The sequence below is a fragment of the Xenopus tropicalis genome, chromosome 9 (assembly GCF_000004195.4).
Source record: "Xenopus tropicalis strain Nigerian chromosome 9, UCB_Xtro_10.0, whole genome shotgun sequence".
Classification (NCBI taxonomy): domain Eukaryota; kingdom Metazoa; phylum Chordata; class Amphibia; order Anura; family Pipidae; genus Xenopus; species Xenopus tropicalis.
In genome coordinates this window covers 28,526,487-28,539,982 of record NC_030685.2, presented here as the reverse complement: position 1 = coordinate 28,539,982, position 13,496 = coordinate 28,526,487, and the positions used below count along the sequence as shown (strand labels likewise).

General features: G+C 40.3%; 1 protein-coding gene across 1 annotated transcript; it reads left to right on the top strand.

Annotated features, from left to right (window-relative positions):
* The first annotated feature begins 5,877 nt into the window (after nt 1-5,877).
* On the top strand, nt 5,878-12,629 carry LOC116407815 (protein kinase C delta type-like). The gene is made up of 9 exons (XM_031893848.1): nt 5,878-6,232; nt 6,634-6,740; nt 7,012-7,179; nt 7,284-7,375; nt 8,036-8,098; nt 8,605-8,743; nt 9,194-9,385; nt 9,900-10,028; nt 10,835-12,629. The coding sequence occupies exons 1-9, from the start codon at nt 5,878-5,880 to the stop codon at nt 10,946-10,948; spliced, it is 1,359 nt and encodes a 452-aa protein (XP_031749708.1). The 3' UTR covers nt 10,949-12,629.
* Nucleotides 12,630-13,496: the final 867 nt, after the last annotated feature.

The window sequence follows — 13,496 nt, the reverse complement described above, 5'->3', positions numbered from 1 at the left end:
ACATACACCCCTCTGAGAAGTTTGTGTCAGTGTAATATAGGGAGCAGAAATTGCACAGTGTGTAAGATAACAGTAAGGTGACTGTGCAGATCTAGAGGGTGCAAAAGAGTCACTTTTTAATAAAGTTTTGTCTTTGATGAAGAACTAAGAGCTCCAAAATCCGTAGGGTTCTGAAATATTGGTCCATTATTTGAGTATTTTTTTTGCCAACAAAGTCAGTAAATGTTTGATAAAGAGAATAAAGTACAGTCGCCATTGATCCCCCTGGGCCCCAGTGCTCATGGTGCTTCCCATTTATGTTATCTTTTAGAATGTCCTATCCCTAGTAACTTTTCATTATTTATTTGCATATATATATTTTAATTATATGCATTCCTCCTCTAGTTTTCATTAGGGGCCACTGACGCCAGAAGCCAAAAACCTATTGATCTCTGGGTCCACAATTTTATTGTTATTTTTTATTACTTATCTCCCTATTTAGACCATTTTATTTCTCTTCAGTCAACGCCAACCTAGACCTGATCCCCACCAGTGCTCCCCTGCTGAGCTCCCTCCCCTGATTGCGCCTACGATAAGTATAATACACACAAGCTCGGGGGGTTGCACAGTTGGCAGGGGCTTGTGAGGGTTGTGGGGGCCACAGCTGGGGCCCATGGTGTGGTGTCAGGGCCCCTAGGCGGCAGCCTGCACCTCCCAGTCCAACCCTGTGAGTGGGTGAGTTTATACTTGCCAAAGGAACAATTCCACATGCACAAGCCAGAAAAAAAAATATTTAACCCTTTAGTTGCAATAGAATACAGTCTGTTTGGGCCAGTGGGTCAAATTAATTTATAATATCCCCCAATACAAATCCTACCTGTTTTGGATAAGTACAGTACAGGATAAGGACATAATGTTTACAAGTACATTAGAGGGGATTATAGAGAGATGGGGGGTTCACATAGAAAAAAAAAACAAAGAACAAGAGGTCACCCCTCAGAGAACTGAATTTTCACTTGAAGCAGCATAGGTGGTTGGGGAATGCCCTGTCGGGTGATGCTGTAATGGCAGATTCTGTTAATGCCTATAAGAGGGGCCTGGATGATTTCTTGAACAAGCATAATATCCAAGGCTATTGTATTCACAGGAACTACAGTTAATTTTATACATGTATGTTTATATATACAGTATATTAGTGCATGTGTATTGGTAGCTATATCTGTATGTGTGTGTGTGTGTATATATATATACTGGGGATAATTTGCAGGGGTTAAATGTGATGCAATTGACCTATCATGTTTTTTTAATCCAAATGAACTCTGTAATATTAAAGGAAAGTAATTTGATTAATCCAGTTCCGAAAACTCTTTTGCAGATCCTTTGTCTGTGTTGTGGGTTTGTGAGTAATGAAGGCAGAGTTGGTGGTATAGGACCTGACCTGTTATCCAGAATGTTCAGGACCTGGGGTTTTCTGGATAAGGGATCTTTCTGTAATTTGGATCTCCATTCCTAAATTCTTAAGTCTGCTAAAAAATCATTTAAACATTAAATAAACCCATTAGGATTGTTTTGCCTCCAATAAGGAATACCTTAATTCAATCTAGTACAAGGTACTGTTTTATTACTACAGAGAAAAGGAAATTATTTCCTTAAAATGGAGTCTATGGGAGATGGTCTTTCCATAATTTGGAACTTTCTGGATAATGGGTTCCTTGAAAGCTTTTGCCATCTCATACAGTTGCTTTGGGCAGAGTAATGGAATAATGTTTTCTAGCGCTCTGGTCTGTACTTGCACATTCTCAGGCTGAGCCAGTGCAAATCTAATGCTGGGGCTTCAAGACTTTCACTTTGCAAGTGGCATATGGGTGGGGAAATTGCTTCTTGCCACATTAGATATTACTTAAGCAAAAGGCCCTTTACCACCACTGCAACACTATAAGGGCCTCTCCTTTTCCCACCCGGCCAAAGACTCTTAAATATAAAAAGATTAAGTGAAAACTGGCAGCCAGTACTGCTGTGCAATTAAAAATCTTCGGCATCAGTCAATAATTTCAAAAAGGGGAGGGTGCAAAGATTTAACATTCCATGTTTTTAGCACAATTCCTGTGCTTGTAATTAGCAGCACCTTATTTAATAATTTTATTTATGTTGTTTTAACTGATGCTTCAATTATCTTTTTGGATGCTCTCTATAGGTAAGTGGGTTAGATCCGAGGCCCCCATACACCAAAGGTCTCCAAACTGCAGGACAGGCCCTCTTAGAGGCAAAACTTAGGGTCAGTTAGGGTGAGAATTTGAGCTGAATGATTATTTGACATCATAAATACTGTTATGTCTATAGCAGGGTGACTTTTACATATTTTAAGGTATTTGTCAACTTCGTTTGAGCTTGGGCAGGTCTCACTGGGAGCTTAAACCAAACCATTTCTGGGCAAGCAGAGACATACAAAAACAGTGCAAAAATACCCCTCATACAGAGGGAATGTGGGCACCTCCTGGGTAACACAAGGTGCTAAAGAGTGCTGTATTTACTACTTATGTATGGCCTATTACATACCGGGCTCCCATGTGCCTGACAGTTCTACGCTTTACAGATTGCACTGGCCAAAGCCCCAGTGGGCCCTGCACCCTCGGTCCGACCCTAGTCCTAATGGCTGATATTCATGTATGTCTCTTGTTGCTAGAAGAAGGACTATATGGCGTCTTAAATTTCATTTACTGCACAAAATTTTTAGGGCCCCAAGGTAAAGGTAAAGTCAATGGCACTGGTAGTCTGTAAATTATGAGCAAATACTGCCGATTTTATGATCTATTCTACACAGTTTAGGCCTGGGGAACCCTGGGCCCCCTGAAGAACATGATCTGAAGGGCCCTTGCTGACCGCCAATATCATCCCCCCCCCCCCCCACACACACACACACACATCGGGCAACCTATTTGAATGAAGCTGATCATCTATGTGTGTCAAGTGTATCTCTTTGTCAGCTGGTTATCAACATACATACACACATTTACCTATAAATAGTAGATAAAATATACATATTTATTATTATATAGGGTACATCTTGTAATTCTGAAGGTCAAGTTCACCTTGAAATGTATTATTAGCAAGTATTTAAAAAGCGCCAACATATTCCACAGCACTGGACAACTAGAAAGGGAAGTTTGAGAACAAACTTCATGTTGGGTTGAAAAACATGAAGTCACTGAATGAGATCTGCCCACTTTCTCTAACCTTGCACCACAGTTATATAGTAAAAACCACTGTGCAAAGTTTGGGTCCCTGGTTTTAATAGTGTCTGAATGGCAGCAACTTAAATTTCCCCACCGAAAGTCAACAAGTGACATCTGATTGGTGGTTGGTGGCTCCACCCCCTTTTTCTAACCTGGAACTGCAGTTACCCAGTGACTAACTCTGCGAAGTTTAGGGACAACGGCAGCAATGAAAATTTAAACCAATAAAAGTCAATAGGTGAATTGTGATTGGTGGTGGTTTGCTCCGCCCACTTTTTCTAACCTTGAGTCGAAGTCACCCAGTGACAAACAGTGGGCACCCGGCATAAATAGTTTGAGAATGACAACATTTTAAATTTAAACCAATAAAATTCAATGGATGAAATCTGATTGGCTGTTAGTGGCCCAACCCACTTTTCCTATTTTTGAACTGCAGTCCCCCAGTGACCAACTTTGCAAATTTTGGGGACTCAGGCATAAAAATTGTGAGGCTGACAGCATTTTACACTTCACCATTGAAAGTAAATAGGTGAAATGTGGTGGTGGCTCTGCCCACTTTTTTCTAACTTTGAATGACAAATACCCAGTGACTAACTCTAGAAACTTTAACAACCCTGGAATTAATATTTATATAATGGCATCAGTTTAAATATAAACCAATGAAATCTAATGGGTGGAAATGGATTGGCTGTTGGTGGCTCCTCCCACTTGTTTGGGAACCCTGTCATAAATAGTGTGAGCAAAGCAACATTTTAAATATAAACCAAAAAAATTCAATAGGTGAAGTCTGATCGGCTGTTTGTGGCTCCACCCACTTTTTAAAACCTAAAAATGCAGTCCCCTAGTGACCCAGGTGTTAATACTGTGAGAATGGCAGCAGGTTGAATTTCCCATTGAAAATCAATAGGTAAAATCTGATTGGCTGTTGTTGGCTCCACCCACTTTTTCTAACTCTGAACCGCAGTTACCAGGTGACTAGCTCTGCAAAGTTTGGAGACCTTAGTATTAATATTTAAAGAGTGGCCGCAGTTTCAATTTAAACATATGAAGTCTATAGGTGAAATCTAATTGGTTGTTGTTGGCCCCACCTACTTTTCTAAACTTGGAACATAGTCACCCAGTGACAAACTGTGCAAAGTTTGGGGACCCTGACATTAAACATGTGAGAATGGCAGCAGTTAAAATTTTCCCACTGAAAACAATGAAAGAAATGTGATTGGCTTTTGGTGGCCCCGCCCACTTTTTCTAACCTTGAGTACAAAGTCACCCAGTGACTGACTGTGTAAAGTTTGCGAACTCTGGCATCAAACCAATAAAATTCAATAGGTGAAATCTGATTGGCTGTTGGTGGCCCCGCCCACTTTTTCAAAACTAAAACTGTAGTCCTCTAGTGACCAACTGTGAAAAGTTTGGGGACCCTGGTGTTAATACTGTGAGAATGGCAGCAGGTTGAATTTCCCCATTTAGAGTCAATAGGTAAACTCTGATTGGCTGTTGGTGGCTCCACCCACTTTTTCTTACCTTGAACCACAGTTACCTGGTGCCTAACTCTGAAAAGTTTGGGGACCCCGGTGTTATTACTGTGAGACTGGCAGCAGGTTGGATTTCTGTAGGTAAAATTTCAATAGGTAAAATCTGATTGGCTGTTCACAGTTCCGCCCACTTTTTGGCATCCAACAATCATCATATTTTCATTCAGGCTGAGCCCATGACTATGTGATTCAAGTTTGGGGAGCGTAGCCTCAAAGCTGTAAGATTGGCAGCAGTTTCAATTTCCCCATTAAAGTCAATGATTGAAATTTGATTGACTGTTGTTGGCCCCTCCCACTTTGGGGTCATCCAACAAATGTCGCTGTTTAATTCGGGGTGACCCCATGATTATGTTATTCAAGTTTGAGGGGTGTAGCCTCAAAGCTGTAAGAGTGGCAGCAGTTTGAAAATCTTCCCTGTCAAAGTCAATGGGAAAATTGGGGGGTTCGGAGTGGCGCCACAAAAAGACGGGGGGCGGGATCCCTTAGAAAAGCACAAGCGACCTGCTCCGCTATAGGGTGAAGATGTGTGGGGAGTTTAGGTGTTGTACCCCTAAAACTGTAGGAGGAGTAGCATTTAGAAAATGGGGGGCGTTAAGAAGAAGAAGAAGCGGAAGAATAAGCCAAAGTCGAAGAAGAGTCTGTTGGGGTTTCAACCCAACATAATAATTGGGTGTATATATTAAACATACAAGAATACATGCGGCAAAGGAACAACCAATACAAGAGGTAAAGAGGACCCTGCCCTAAAGAGCTTAGTTATGCTTTATTATCTATGAATGTTATAGAAAGCAATCTGTCAGTTTCTTATAATTATGTGCCTCTATCTGCCCTGAGATTTAACTATTCCTCTGATTTCTGCTGTCGGTGATTATAAGCCTAGATTGTTGCTAATGGTACATGCTTCTGCTGCTGGTGGCATGTCTCACTGCTGGTAGTCACATGCTCCTCCGTGGGTATCTGTTGGTCGTAACCCGACACCCCTGCCTTAACTATTGCCTACATGCTCAGCCCAACTGCCATTTGGTGATAGTGAAGAGGAGATAGAGAGTGCCAGAGTGTTCAACGGTTGATGCGAAAAAAAAAGACAAAAGAAGACATTTAGATACAATAAAAGGAGAAGAAGGAAGGTGAAGATGGAGGAGAGAAGAAAGAAGAGGAAAAAAAGGAGCCAGACTCCAGAAGAAAAGGAACCTCTACAGGATAAAGGCTTCATGGAGAAGATGGCTAAGAATCAAGATGGGGAAGTCTTTCCAACTGACAAACCCAACCTAAAAGAGAAGACCAGCCCTGATGAAAATGTGAAGATGAGAAAAAGCCTCTCAGATGAGACCAGCAAACCTGAGAGCAAGAAGAGGAAGAAGGATAAAGAAGAAAAAAATGAAAAGAAAACCAGCTCAGAAGATCTTCAAAGCAGCAGTTATGGAAGGAGTAAGGAGCAGGAAGACAACAAGGAGAAGAAAAGACCAAGGAGCCCAGATCTGTTAGAAGGCAAGGGGAATATGTTATTCATTTTCTCTTATACATTTAACTGCCAAAAATGGTCACATGCTTGTTCTATTGGAGGGGGAGACAAAAAATCCATCCCTCTGCTTTGTGAAATTCTACTATAGATTTATAAGTTTAAAAGTTTGCCCAAGAGCAGTTACCCATAGAAATCAATCAGCATGTATATTTTGTATAACCCTAAATACCTTGCAGGAAGGTCCCAGTTCTGTGTTGTCAGTCACTCAATATTCTGCTTGGATAAAGATTCTTACTCTGAATATGGGTGCTTGCCTTAGCTAAGACTAAAGGTTATTGGGGTACATAAATGGAAATATTTATGGAAATGTGCTATGTATAACATATTTTGATATGAGCTTTTGACTGAATGTGTTTGATCCCACAAGATGAAAGTGCAAAGAAGAAATCCCGTGTGGAAGGGAGAAGGCCACCCCCCCTGGACATACGGAGTTACAAATTCCATCGAAAGCTGGGAGAAGGCAGCGGTGGAAAGGTGAGTGAGGGGCCTCCCAATATGGAAATCTCTTCTGTAATCTGGTATTAAACTGTGCAGAAATACGAGGGAAATCAAGCACTTGGCAATGTCATAAAATATTCCCATTGGGCAAGTCTAAGAATATTAACTTAAAGTTGATATAATTAATTATTTCAGGTCATTGTCTCCAAATGACCTTTCCTTAAGCAACTAACATGGCTCCTTCTGGGCACTATTCTTACAGCCATTTAAGACACTGTGATATTTAACCTCTTTTGTCTGTTCCTAGGTGATGTTGGCATCATTTGCACCAAAGAAACAGCTCGTGGCAATTAAGATAGTGCCGAAAAAACCAAACAGGTGCAACTATCCGTGGATCAGTATGGAGGCATGGCTCTCGAAGATCGCCAGAGAATGCCCCTTTCTGTGCCACTCACATGCCACATTCCAGTCCAAGGTAGGGAACACTGTTTGTATTGCCACATAATCTGTTTTATTAATTCTCCTTGCTTTGTTGGTCAGTTCTGGCTTATGCCTTTGCCATTTGCTCATTTGTTTTAGGCCCAAGCCTTCTTTGTGCTGGAGTATGCCGGTGGGGGGACGCTGTACAGGATGATTTCCCGTAAAAAAAATTTACCAACGAAGAGCATCCAGTAAGTGATAAGATTCTTCTTGTAGAGGAACATACAGACAAAAGTGTATGATACTCATTTATCAACAGTGGGTAAATACGCACATGGCCTGTAACCCATTGCGACCAATCAGTGATTGGCTTCTTTTTGGCCAGCTGCATGTAGAACATTAAATGCAACAATATGATTGGTTGCCACAGGTTACTGTCCAATTTACAATGGAAATTTACAAGGGATTATCTAACATATAGGCACCCACCTATGAATTAGACTCTTCTTGTTCTTTAAACATGTATACAGGTAAACAGGTAGTTCACCTTTATGCTAACTTTTGAATGGCCAATTCAATTTATGAATGGCCATTCATAAATTGTTACTTTTTATTAATTACCTTTCTATTCAGACTTCTCTGATTCATTTTCCAGACTCTCATTCACACCACTGCCTAGTTGCTAGGGTAATTTGGACCCTAGCAACCAGATAGCGGCCTAATTTCCAAACTGGAGAGCTGCTGAACAAAAAGCTAAACAATTTAAAATCCACAAATACTAAAAAAATAAAGACCAATTGCAGACTCTCTTGGAATATCACTTTCTACATCATACTAAAGGTTAATTTTAATGTAAAGAAAAACTTAAATATTTAGATTAAATGTGTATGATACAGAGATTTTTTTTGCAGGTTCTACACTGCAGAGATGGTGGTTGCCCTACAGTTTCTGCACTCCAATGGCATCATCCATCGGTCAGTACAATCTCAGTTCTCTCCTCTAGAATATTATGTATTTGTTCTTTTCTTTTTAATACTTTGCTTCATTGTTTCTAGGTTATCTTATACCAAAAATATCTATTTTAGTTGTCTTTTAGGGCTCTGGCACAGGGGGAGATTAGTTGCCCGCGACAAATCTCCCGTGTCTCGGGCGACTAATCTCCCGAAATGCCATCCCACCGGCGAAAATGTAAACCGCCGGTGGGATGGCATACGCGTTTCCTCTCTAGGCAACTTGCGCGATTTCGCTGAAATCACGCCGCCGCGTGTGCCATCCCACCGGCGATTTACATTTTCGCCGGAGGGATGGCAATCCGGGGAGATTAGTCGCCCGCGAACAGGGACTTTTGTTGTGGGCGACTAATCTCCCCGTGTGCCAGAGCCCTTAATTCACTTCTTCCAACACCCCTGACCATCATTCTCAGAACTTTACTCAGTTACAGTATATTGTACATTCATTGTCCCCCATGCGTATGTTGCAGTGATCTCAAGCCTGACAACATCTTGGTGGATAACGACGGACACATCAAGATCTGCGACTTCGGCATCGCTGCTGCAGGAATGTTCGCCGGATGGAAGATCAGGGGATTGGCAGGAACACCTGGATACCGTGCCCCAGAGGTCAGAATTTTTCTTTACAACAAAATATATACACAGTGGCATTAATATCTCTTTCCACCATATATAATTAAAGGCATTAAGTTTGCTCAGGACCAGTAACCAATAGCAACAAATAAAATGTTTGCTTTAATACAGGTGACCAGTAAATTATACCTTTAGACTGGTTACTATGGGTTACTGCTCCTGGGCAAACTTAAATTTTAACCCTACAATAGAGCATTTTGATAATATAAACAAGAAAGGGAAAAAAATGCCCCAATCAGTCAGAATATACAAAGGGGTCCAAACCTTCACCTTTTATATATTCCCTAGGTTATTGGCCCTCATTTAGAAAAGTGTGTTTTTTCCCTTATACGCTAGATTTAAGACCCAATTACAAATGCAATTTCACTGTATTTAATGTAACTGTGTTTCTATTACCCTGAAATAATTAGTTCTTTTTTTCTAAAGATGTTGTCATTGGAGGCGTACGACGCTGGAGCGGACTGGTGGTCGCTTGGTGTCATCATGTACGAAATGGCCACTGGAAGGAAGCCATTTGTCCCATCACTTGATCCTGCTAAGGAGTTTTTGGATATGAAGCTGACAAAGGTTGATTATCCAAGTCACATGAGCCAGGAAATGCTGGACCTTCTGCCAAAGGTCAGTAGGAACAATTACACACTGGGAAGTGAATTCATTGACTAATTGCACTGCTTGCTGCTTTTGCACATTTAATATCTGGGGTCAGGTACATTGGGGCAGTATTTCTTTCAAGCAGAATGAATATATTCCATGGCCTCCCCTCCTCTACTGAGTTATATTTGGTTTCACTCCATACCACATGGCACTTATTCCCTGTGCATTTATATTTATTTATTGCATTTATTCATTATAACACTTGTCCTCCCTGTGTGTAATTTTGCATATTGTAAGATTGTACAGCACTGCGTACCCTTGTGGCGCTTTATAAATGAAGTTATACATACATACCGATGTACACAGCGCTCTTAATTCAATTTAGAGGGATAAATGTAGATACATTTTCTGGCCACTAAAATTTCTGGAAGAGCTGGAGTTCAACCACAGCCCTTGCATTGAACAGCCCTCTATGGTTGAATGGTGCCTGACTAAACATCTATTTTATTCAGATAAATGTTCATGTTTTTTTTTTAAGCTTCTGGAGATGGACAATAACAACCGTTTAGGAGTAAATGGGAACATCAGGGAACATCAATTCTTTGCCGGAATCAACTGGAGTGAGCTTGAAAAGAGAACAACTCAGACACCTTTCAAGCCCAAAATTGTAAGTATATGGCTACCGCAAGCAAAGGCACGCGTCTCCCCATGTTGGTTACCACCCCTTTTGATGTTGCTCACAGTAGGTGCCCATTTTTTTAAATCTTTGGATTGGAGACAGGTTTTACTCCAAGAGGAGCCTCCTTCAGGCCAGCAGTCCACATGGGGCTACCAAATAGCCAATCACATCCCTTATTTTGCATCCTCAATTAACTTTTCATTAATGTATGGTTCACTAACACTTTTTAGATCTGAGTGTGACTCACAAGTAAAAATTATGGGGGATCCCTGGCTTAACTTTTGGCACATCTATACAACATCTACATGTAAGCGTATTGCACCACTGACAGCAGGGAAGGCTAAGTTTTTATTTGGGGAGGCCAATAGGCTGTTTGCTTTATTGGAACTTTTTGTAGAATTTCATAGGCGGCAGTTGTTTTTTTGCAGAGACTGAGCCTCCATATACCTTTTTATGTCATTTTTTTCTTCATTCATTCTTCATTCAGCTCATGCTATTTGAAGGACATAAATACTTGAACCTTCTAAACATTTTCAGGGATATTCCCTTAATTGACAATAAGCAGGTTGGCAATTGACAGCTGAATTGAGAAACTAATTATGTCCCTATTCCATGAATTTTCCTGTTACCATGAAGTAAGGAAACTTCTTAAACATACTGTGCAGAATTTTAAAGTCATACATACAAAACATACACATCATACAAAAATATGTGCCAATATTGTAGAATATGTCATGTTCATGTTAAAAAATTAAATACTATAATGCAACTAAGTGTTTGCATTCTTTGTATAGCAACCAGCAGATAAATTAAAAGAAATTAAACCAGGATTCTGTGCTGAGACCTCCGAGGAAAATAAGCTAGAAGACTTTACCTATGTGGATTACAACTGGAATTGGCAGGAGTAAAGCATTTTCTGTGCTCATGGGGACTAACATCAAACTCCCTGTGCAACAAGTGATCGGGCAACATACCAACAAACCAAATTCCATCTATGGCATCAGATCTGCCATCAACTGCAAGTGTTTGCCTGTATAGCCAACTACATCAGCCCCACATGGGATCCTAGACAGAAAGAAGAGGCAACTTGAAGAAGAAGACATCGTGGGAGGCCAGAAGAGCTGCGAGCTGGATTTTGGGCAAAGTCCCACAGACCCTTGGATAAGGGTAAACATCTCTACTGAACATACAGTGCACTTATGGTAAGGCAGTGCACTGTTAATTAACATCGTTCAGTATATTTCAATTTCTATTTATATAAGGTAAGGTAAATAAGATTTCTTTCTTTTCTATCTTCTCTCCTTTCCCATTCTACTACCATTTTTTTCTTCCATGTATTTCTTCGTATTGTAAGTCAATAGATAGCATAAGTTTAATGTTAGGATTATTTCTTATTGTCTCTTCTTCTCTTTTTTCTCTAACCCTTTTCACCTTTAATATAAGTTAAGAAAAAAAAAACAAAAAAAAACAAAAAAAAACCCCCATAGATAGGATAAGTTATATAGGAATAGGAATGTTGGACTTTTTTCTTTCTGATCTTTTATGCTCTCCTGTCTTTTCCATCTGTAGTTTGGGTGAATTTGGGATAGGGGTACTATAAAGTTTATAGGAATAGAATGTATGAATGGAAGTGAATGTGTGTGAATGCAAATAGGGACCCACTGCACCAATTTAGAAGGTGAACATAGTTGACCTTTTGATTGGCTGCAAGTTAAATTTAGATTACTATTAAAATGTAGAAACATCTATATGAGGCGGTCTGTACCTTGTGCCTCTTTAACCCAGTAGGAGGGAGAAATAATGCAGCAGATGGAGCTGCAGCTGTAGGCCCCTTTTTTTCAAAAAATAAAATTAAGCCCATCAGAGGTATGAATGTGATTGGTGAAGAGTTTAGGGATACTTAGGGTTTAGGATCAAAGGAATCTGAACAGACTAGGCAGAGCTGTAAGTCCCTAAATGCTGCCTAGCCTCCGCTCCCTCCTTCCCCTCCCGGCCATGATCCATATATTAGGCAAGATAAATAGGCCACACTGTTGATCCAGGGATTTGTCCGATTGCCATTTTGGAGTCAGGAAGGAATTTTTGCCCCATCTGAAGCCAACTGGAGATGGCTTCCGATGGGGTTTTTTGCCTTCCTCTGGATTATCTAGATGTTAGGTAAATTTAAATTGGACACACTCACCCTCAATTACTATGTAACAGTGTCCTTAATCTAATCATAGGGCCCCATCCACGTGTCTCATTTTAACTCCTTACTAGGTAAGGAACTAGGGAGGGGGGTGGTAATTATATAGTTAGTAAGTGGGGAGTGGAATCCCAGTCCCAACTACAATGACCATGGGATTTGCCACAGAAATGAGAAGATAGAGAAGATAAGTGAATGAATCAGTGAGAGAATGTGGATGTAAAGAGTGTGTGTATTATTGTAGGGATCCAAATGGGGAACGTCTGTTCCTGACACCTCCCAGTCTGAAATGAGGAGGAAGGGTTTCATGATGGCTTATATTAGCCAGAGCCTGGGTAGATAGGGAACTATTGCAGCAAATGATAGGGTGAGCCATTTGCTGCAATAGGTGTGTGAATGGACAGTAACATGGTTGAAGCCTTGACGTGGCGTTACTGCTCACATGTATACCATGTGCCAATTTAACCAACTAGGAGAGTGTTTTTATAAGAGCAGCTGGAATAGAAAATATCACAAGGAGAGAAAAATTTTCAAACTTGATACGTGATGGAAATATGAAAAAACAGATTTATTGCTTGTACACTGGAGCCATTATCTAAAAAAGCCCATAGTTCAGTGTAAAAATAAACCTAGATAGAAATATAGGCTACATAGGCGGCAGCCTGCACCTCCCATAAATCCTATCTGCTTTAGATACAGTTAGTACTAAACAACATTTTACTAGCTTTAACCTCTTTCCTGCCAGCTGAAAAAAACAAAAGTTAGCTCATAATATACCAGGTGTGCCATGAGCGTGAATACCTTTATAGCACTACATACACCCCTCTGAGAAGTTTGTGTCAGTGTAATATAGGGAGCAGAAATTGCACAGTGTGTAAGATAACAGTAAGGTGACTGTGCAGATCTACAGGGTGCAAAAGAGTCCCTTTTTAATAAAGTTTTGTCTTTGATGAAGAACTTAGAGCTCCAAAATCCGTAGGGTTCTGAAATATTGGTCCATTATTTGAGTATTTTTTTTGCCAACAAAGTCAGTAAATGTTTGATAAAGAGAATAAAGTACAGTCGCCATTGATCCCTGGTAAGGCCTCATCTTGAATATGCAGTGCAGATTTGGGCCCCAGTGCTCATGGTGCTTCCCATTTATGTTACCTTTTAGAATGTTATAGAATGTCCTGTCCCTAGTAACTTTTCATTACTTATTTGCATATATATATTTTAATTATATGCATTCCTCTTTTTCCTCCTCTAGTTTTCATTAGGGGCCACTGACG

Bases quoted from the DNA above. Each gene is read 5' to 3' on its own strand.
- LOC116407815 (XM_031893848.1), top strand. From the start codon at position 5,878: ATGGAGGAGAGAAGAAAGAAGAGGAAAAAAAGGAGCCAGACTCCAGAA. The intron at 8,099-8,604 runs GTCAGTACAATC...CGTATGTTGCAG, and splicing joins TCCAATGGCATCATCCATCG to TGATCTCAAGCCTGACAACA. The intron at 9,386-9,899 runs GTCAGTAGGAAC...TTTTTTTTTAAG, and splicing joins TGCTGGACCTTCTGCCAAAG to CTTCTGGAGATGGACAATAA.